Below are 8591 nucleotides of genomic sequence, written 5' to 3' on the forward strand. Positions count from 1 at the left end.
CCGCCGCGGGGAGGGCGGCCCCGGCCCCGCTCTCCTCCCCCGCCGGGAGAAAGGTCAGCGCTGCCCGAACAAGGCCATGGGCTCCCAGGAGCTGCTCCCAAAAATAACCGCCCGCAGCCCGGCCCCCGCCTCGCCGCCCTTTTATGAAGGGGGAGGGAGACGGGGCGGTCCGGACCCCCCCCTCACGCCGCGGGCGGGCGGCCAGGCGGGAAGCGGCTGCGGGAGGGAAGGAGGAGCGGGATGGAGCCTGCCCGGGGGGCTCGGGGCCGCGGCGGCTCCGTCCCCCTGGGAAAGGGGGGAAACGGCCCCTCCAGGGCAGGCTCGAGGGAGCTCCGCGCTGCGGGGCCAGCGCTCAGCTCTGCTGCGCAAAGCGCGGGGAGAAGCACTGGGATGAGCCAGGGAGCAGCAGCCGCCCTCTTCATTGCCTGGGTCAGGTGGATCCTCCTTCCCCCGTGCTGCTCTGAATTTTGAGTGTTTTGAGAGAAAATCCATGAAGAGGGATGTGCTATCTGCACTGCAGGAGACATCCCCACAGCTCAGCACGCAGAAGGTGCCAGGTGGGTCCCTCCCTGGGGACCAGAGCTCCTAACATCACATAGGGCAGGCAGGGAGAGGACACGGGCTGAAGCGCTGGTTCCGACGGGCTCTGCTCTCTGCTGGGACACAGCAGCCAGGGCAGCTCCCACGCTCTCCATGGCCCAGCTCTGCCCCATGTCCCAGAGCTGCCACAGACTTCAGCACACTGCTTACCGACCTAGTACAGTTGTACAACTCAGACAAGCTCCCAGTGTTTCCCAGTGCTTTCCAAAACAACCCAACACAGCACTAGGTACAGCTGCAAGAACAGCTCCACATGCATACATGGCGTATAAACTGCAGGTCTTCCTGAGCAGCCAGGGGAAAAAGGGCTAATTTGTGCTCTTAAGCACTGCAATGTCAAGCCTCATGTGAAAGTTAACTGTCCATGACAAAACTACCAGGAAAAAGCCTTATTCTCACGCAGCCACCTGAAAAATGGGATGGTCTCTTCAGCAAGGGGCTTGGATAAGACTCAGGAGTGCCACCTGGCAGGACTGGCCCTCTGAAGCACCTAAGTGAATCCMATCTCCAAAGCGGCCAAAGGCGGAACTTAGAACAAGCTGCAAACACTTGTTTCCTCATTTCTAAGCCACCACAAACTGGAGTTTCTCYGTATGAGCAAGTACAGGGGGGAAAAAAAAGAAACCACATTTTCTTAAAACAAAACCACAGGATTTTTCTTGTGGCTTCTAGATAGACTATTTTAAAGCTACTTGTAGTAATAGGACAGAAAGCGTTAAGGCGGCAACTGCAGCCATCCAGAGGCTCCCACTTCATGGCGTTCCAGGATTTACCAGCCCAAATATGTCGTAACCACTCTAGAAAGAAGCCAAGTTCAGGATCACGCAATTATGGACTTAGCAACTCTGCCTAATTGCACAGCTGTTTATCAACCGAGGGGACACTGTTTATGGGCAAGTTCTGCACACGATGGCATTGAGAGCGACTTCACCACTGTCTAAACATGCAGCCAAACTGCAGAGAAAACACCCATTTTGTGCRTATTAAGGCACCACTTGGATCTGGTCTCATTTCTTCATTTTGGCAGAGAAAYCCACGTGTTGCTGCCAGGGCTGCAGGCAGGGAGGAGCCGCCGGCGACTCGGCCGGGCCCGACCTCTAGCGGCCCCGGCTGCGCTCGCTTCCCTCCCCGGCGGCCCCTCTCACCTTCCCTCAGCTTTTTGGGCCACATCCCCTGGATTTTGGGCTGCTTTCCAGAGCAGCAGCAGCAAGCACTTTGCGTGGTCTGCGGTAAATATTCAAAGAAACAGTAAAAAGCCAAGCCTGACAGAAAGGTATTTGCATCCCCAGTGATACCTATGAAGTTACACATAACAGTGCTTCTACATGTAGATTTTTGGGAATAGCAAAGGACACTTCTTTGAAGAATAAATGTGAYACTTTGGCAGCCCAGTTGCAATAACAAAAAAGTACAGGTGGCAAATTCTAAAAACAGGTGGCAAAGATGCAGAACCCAGAAATGAAGGGAGACATRAGACCCAACCTACAGAAGGTGAATGACACTTCATGACTTCTGGCMATAGCAGCTGAATTAGCAAGGCTGCTTCACCCAGGTAAATACCTTTCCAATCAGACATCAGGTACTGCCACAGGGATGCCAGAGGAACACACATAATTTGGTTGGCAAGCCCTTGTCTCATTCTTCACCAGAGCTTTAAAGGGGAGAAAAGCCCAGGGACAACCAGCACTGAACAAGCCTAACAGTTCATCTCCCCCTCAATAAGTTGTATTCAACAGCCTGCTCCTTTGCTAAGGATATGCACATGGGTGTATAAAAGACACTTTGTTGAGGCACATGAACTACGGCAAGCTGCCTATTTCTGTATAAAACCTTAAGGCAGCAACATTCCCCCAATACKTTGGACCTGGACAAGCCATCCAAGATGATGGTTTAGAAAGAAGGTTGAAGGGGAAGAAGGAAAAAAAAACTCCAGGATGCTCAGGATTTCCCTCCTTCACAGCTCACTACTCTCCACTATTAGCATTTACATGACAATACTTGGTGTTTCAGAACAGGGGGAAATAAACTAAAAAACAAAGTGTAAGACCCATCAAAGCTGGCAAATACTGTCTTTGACCCTCTTAAAATACACCAAACACCAGAGTCCATCACCTCATTTTTTTCCTTTACTTGAGAAACAATTCCACTGAAGAAAGCAAGGTTTGCTGGGCATCCAATGAAAGGTTAGGCTTGTTTCATATTTTCCTTTTACGCGAGAGAAGGGTAAAAAATGAAAAATACCATAGAGATCAAGATAATTCAAATAATCTTGTTTTCATCATCCATGTTAAAACAGCCAGATGTTCTTAGGTAAGAAATTAAATGTTTGCTTGTTGGGCTGCCTGATCAGAAAACGGCTTGGGAAGATAAGTGGTGGGGAAGGTGTCTGCTTACCCAAACATAAATAAAGCCTCTCTTTAAGCACAAAGAAATAATGATGCCTCTTCCCCGGAAGAGCAGACTCAGTCCCCTCACTTCCCTTTAGTGCAGTAATACTAAGGAGCTTGGGAAAGGACATCACCATACCCCTTTAAGGAAAMAAAACAGAGGCAAAGCATCCAAAAATGGAAGCATAACTGTTACAATCTGAGGTCACAGCAATTTGAAAGGAGCTGAATTACACCAGTTTCTCACATAAAGAGTTCCAATTACCAAGAAACCCAGAGACTCCTCTCAACAAATCAAACAGGCCTATTTTAAAGAGAGAGCAAAATTTACCAAGTGTTAGTTCTCTTAAGCCTAAAGAAATACTCTGACCAAACTCACTGCTTATTCCATTATCTATTAAGAGCTTAAACTGTAATGCTTAAGCTAAGGTGTGTCCTGCTTGGAATAACAAGCATTAGTTGAGATGCGAAGGAAGTGTGTTTATTGCAAGCACAGTGAGCAGGGAGTGGGTTCCACCTCACATGGACGTGACAGAGGGCAGATTTAAACCACAGGCCTTCCGTATGTGGTGCTCGTTGTCAGGTGTACATCATTTCTGCCATGTGAGACATTTTCTTTGGAATATACAGGTAATATTCCATGTAGCCCGAAAGATCTTCAATAGTCACATCATCCACAAAGGCCCTGGCCTGCTCAGAGCAAGAGCGTGGAGAACTTGAGGGAGTTCTTGATAGCAAAGGCTGAGAATGGTCCTCAGCAACTGTTCTTCTGTCAGATGCCAACGGGAGGCTGTTCTGCAAGCCAGAGAATTTGTACACTTCCATATCTTGCCACCGTTTACACTCACAGGCCTTTGCTGCGCACGAACACGGCTTATTTGTGTTTAGCTTTGACACGGACTGAAAGTCAGAAAGCTCTGCAGTCTTCAGGCTCGCTTGGGACACCAGAGAAATGGCAGCTGGAGACTCCTCTGATTTGTTCTCCGACGTCAACTCTGTAACAGAAGCTCCCAAAGACTCAACAGCAGCTCCCTTCTGCTGGAGGTCAGGAGCTACACGGCATCGTTCATGTGCACAAGTGGCCTTCGGGGCTGCAATCCCAAACGCAGTGCTCTCGTGTGCGGCTTCGCTCTGGCCTTTGCGTAGCAGCTGGTTGCACGTGGAAGGTGGTTTCGTGCTGCAATGGATAAATTTTGGAGGATGAAGAATTGGAGACTTGGAACGCCTGCGCCGCTGGGTTCTCACAGCTCCTCTCGAAGGCTTTTTCACAGATCTGCCACGGAGAGATACAGGGGTCTGGATTATAGAGACAGCAGAGACCTACCACTGCATGTGAAATAACACTGGGCAGCATCTCAGGTGCATTTATATTGCAAGCTCTAAGTATTTGCATAAGAGCCCTATCTTGGGCTTTGATGTTGATCAAGTCAAGTATCTGTATAAGGCAGAAAAGTTTCACCTGAGAAATGAAGCCTGAAGCTTGTGCTTTTAAAGACAGAAAAAGCATATTAAAATATCCTTTAAAAGAACAGCATGACACCAGTGAACCAATGCAAAAGGCAGTTTTGTTTCAAATTAGTGTCTATACAGAATTTGCATTCAGATCACCAAGAAAGCAATTCCATATTTTAATCTACTTCATAAAGCAGCCTCTGCAACATCAAATAATTATGGAAACAGTCACATTCATGATTGTTCTGTTGGAAAAAGGACAGTTCCAATTTGTATTGCAGGAATAAGGATCGTGCTTCTATTCCTAAATCTGAAAAGCATTTCATTTCACTTCAGAAAATGGTGCATAAGAACAGTCATATGTGAACAGAAATTTTCCTTTTAAAAGGAAAGCTTGAGTCCCTCATCTAAGGGCCTAGCTACTCAGATACTTGGCTATTTAAAACTCAACTTCAATGCAATCACATTAGAAGTGGTTTGATAATCCCAAGCTTCTCTTACCCATGCCAGGTTTCCTTAGAAGCACACACATTCTTAGGTTTGGTTTCCTCTGCAGCTGTTCTAAYCAACCCTCTTGTGCTTGTCCTTTCACCCACAGAAAGAGAAGCCACAGACCTGCAAAATCGGGATGGGGAAGAACAAGAAGTTAACGGTACATTGTTTGGGGAAAGAAGGTTSACGAACTTTGTTATACTCATAAAACTGGTCAGATTATTCCAAGTTGCTTATAATACTGTCTTAAAAACCTGCCCACCAAAGATCACACATTGAAAGCTGCTGTCACAAACTTTTGCCAAATAAAATCCCATTCAGCAGACAGATTTCAAATCCAAATATCACACATCAATAATGAAACACAAGAGCTAACACTGATTTGCCTGGGGGAGGAGCAAAGAGGAGGGAGAAAAAAAAAAAAAAAAAAGAAAAATTATTGAAGAAACACTCCTCTTTTTCCAGAGACAAAAAAGCTATTCTTTCCTAAAAATAAATGTTCTTCGGATATAAATAGACTTTGTTTATCAGAAGAACACTTAGGCCTCTGTCTAGGGAGAATATAAGCTCAAGCTCTTTGGACTACTGCAAGTTAAACCACTTCAGCCAGAAATCTTAACAGATTTACTAATTTCTCTGATGATACAAATCCATCCCAAATTCCCATTTTTCTGTAAGCTGTGATAACCTCAGGACACTTATTTCAAAATGAGACATGACACTTTGGACAAATTATTTTCCAAATCTCTTGTTCAACTGGTTAATAATATGATTATTTTCTGAAAAATGAATCACATCTGTGCACACTGTCTTAGACCAAAGTCTCAACATTTAATAGAGACCAAACTATTACTGAAGGATCTCCTATTTTCTGTTCAAAGGCTGTAAGCACAAAACAATAAAACTGAAAGCCTGCAATAAAATCTCTACCAGAATTAAAATATGCCTGACAAGCTGAGGGGAAGGGAAAGGGAGGCAGACTGGAGATACTGGAGAAGAGGCACCGCTATTTGCCATTTCAGTTCTAACATAACTCGTATTTACACGGTGCTTTTCAGTCACCAACATAACGGCGCCAGTGCCACTTGCTTACTGAAATGCAGCACTCTGTAATACACTGCTTACCAGCAGGAAGAACATGATAAATGAGCTTTTTTTTTAAGACAAAAAAAAAGTTATCATTAACAGAAGACACTTGTTGCTTGTGTTCTACTGCCTGGGATAGCAAAGTTAGGTGCCACRTGTCACATATCCCAGGTACAAGACAATAACATTCTTTCCTATTTGGCATTTTTAGTTATGAACAGGAAATATGTTAATGACATCAATGAAAATAAGTTTGCAKGAGAAACAAGCATTGCATCTAAAATCCTTCTTACTAATATGGAAAAAAACATTTCTCTGCAGGCAGAATGGACCTGATATCCGTGACAAGCCTTTAGAGTCATCATAACACACTGGCTACAAGAGCAGTGCTATGTACGTGTCTCTGACAACAGATTCATGCCAAAACTCATTTCGCAATGAGAGCCAGCAGTTAGCAGCATATAAATTTACACAAAGCCTGGCAGGAGCTAGCTGCCAAGCAAGCTACAATTCCTTTAAAAACACAACTTACAGCTAGGGAATTTATTTCATATTTGCTTAACTATAATGAAGCTTTTTAATGCCTAAGCTTTTGAAATTATCTCACTGCTTCAGATTTAACTGTGCTGCTTTCCAGGCCCTTCGCAAGATGTTAGCACTGTACCTGCCCAGAGTCTTACTTACCCAGCTGTGTCAACTCTTAGTTTTTTGAAAGCTGTCTGCAAGCTTTCCTCTTCTCCATCCTTAGCTTCCGTTTTCATTATTGGGATGGTCGGATGGTGACAGTTACCATATATTTCTAAAACCAGAAAACAGACATATGAAAATAAGAACCAATGCCTTGCTAAAAACATGAGTTGCCCAGCAGCATCATAATACACTAAAAATAAACTTGAAATAGCACACTGAGCACATAAAGATGAGGTCATTGGAGAAGAATATTTCTGAAAGTTGTTTGGAACAAACTTTAAGATACCCAGAAATGGAACAGCCTCCCGCATAACTGCATAAATTAATACATAATGTACTGCAAAATTTGGTGTCAATGGTGCCTTGCTTATCCAAATAAAGTCTAGATAGATTCTTCTATTTTTCTCTTAAAAGTATTATCAAAATTAACTCGAGGGAAAGATTTGGAAGGCAAAGAAATACAAAATCATTAGGAACAGCCCACTTCCTACAGGCTGCTCTTGCCCATCTTGGGACACGGTGTTATTATTTTAATACAATTAAAATAATTAATAAAAATTTTTGTTACTACTAAATTTATTTACTACTAGATTTAATTACTACTTATTGACAAGACTAYACTTCTCATCTATGAAGTCTCTATTAACACCCACGACAGTCTTGACACAGGTGTATTTTCTCACTCAAGTCTCCACAAAACTGCTCTTTAACTGGATACAAATCCAATAAAACCTCCTAAAGCTCTAAAATACCAAGTCRCCATGAAGATAACTATCTAAAACGAGTAATTGCCAGCAGCTGCCGAAATGAAAACACAGTCATACAGAGCACTAGCACTGCTTAATTGTACACCAATAATACTTATTTTAATAACGCTTTTATCAATTAAGTTCTAGCTCTTGTAATCTGGATGAGAAGAAAGTCCAGGTGAACAGAGAGCGCAATCAGAACATGAACAGATCARTTACTTGTGTGGACACAGAGTGGTGGCTTTGGTCACCTCAACCTCAGCCAAGGCAGAGGCTTGGCTCCCTAAGCTGTTGTTCGGGCTGCTGCTCTACCCCGATTTCATTCGGGGGTGATTCTCTATTACAGGCAGCTATTATGACACACAGGATGAGGTATCGTCACAGCTCCGAGCAGTGAGTCACACACTGAAGCAATGTGGAACACGGAGGCCAATACAGAGGCTGACAACGTGACACTCATCCAGACAGGTTATTTTAGACACCCTCGTGGCCAGATACTATCGCTCTGGTGAAAAACGGGGTCCCTTCCTCACTACACTTCTTCCTTGACCCAAATGAGAGCTCTATGGAATTACAAACCGGGTCAAGAATCATTTTTTAAAACCCCAGAACCATTTACCAGACACAAACGCAAGCAGTTTTCACACAAACGGTACCAGTAATAGCATTAATCACTGCACATCACTCAAAATCCAGTATGAGTTTTAAACAAACTATATTATCATCCTGCTGCCCTTCATCCCTGAAGCAACAGGCCCCGAGAAGGACACAGAGCGTCCTCAGAGAAAGCCCTGCGCACTCTGACCCCTAAACAGGGGCGTCTGCAYTGCAGACACCAGCCAGCTCTCACCGACTGCAGAGCACAGTCAACTACCGCGCAAAACAACCACAGCCGGGGAAACTCATAGCCGTTCACTCGTTATTTCTCCATATTCCAGAGAAGCAGACATCCRTCTACCTGCAATTGCACTTTCAAGCCTTTCCCAATAAAAAAGGGCTCACAAGAAGATTATAGAAGGCTCCAAGGACTTCACAGTGGGGGGATTGAGGGGAGGGCGGGAGGAGCCGCGCGGGGGCCGAGCTCGCCCCGCTTCACGGGGCCCGCGGCGGGAGCAGGGGCCCCGGCAGCCCCGGC

At 45.0% G+C, this 8591-nt stretch overlaps 1 protein-coding gene across 1 annotated transcript; it reads right to left on the bottom strand.

Moving 5' to 3' along the window:
* Positions 1-3014: 3014 nt before the first annotated feature.
* Positions 3015-8455, bottom strand: OSER1 (oxidative stress responsive serine rich 1). The gene is made up of 4 exons (XM_026042219.1): positions 8415-8455; positions 6702-6816; positions 4941-5054; positions 3015-4260 (listed from the first exon to the last, which is right to left on the bottom strand). Exons 2-4 carry the CDS (start codon positions 6776-6778, stop codon positions 3567-3569), a joined length of 885 nt encoding a protein of 294 aa, XP_025898004.1. The 5' UTR covers positions 6779-6816; positions 8415-8455; the 3' UTR covers positions 3015-3566.
* Between the last annotated feature and the right edge of the window lie 136 nt (positions 8456-8591).

This window comes from Nothoprocta perdicaria, unplaced genomic scaffold (assembly GCF_003342845.1).
Source record: "Nothoprocta perdicaria isolate Ctin4 unplaced genomic scaffold, notPer1 scaffold_3, whole genome shotgun sequence".
Taxonomy (NCBI): domain Eukaryota; kingdom Metazoa; phylum Chordata; class Aves; order Tinamiformes; family Tinamidae; genus Nothoprocta; species Nothoprocta perdicaria.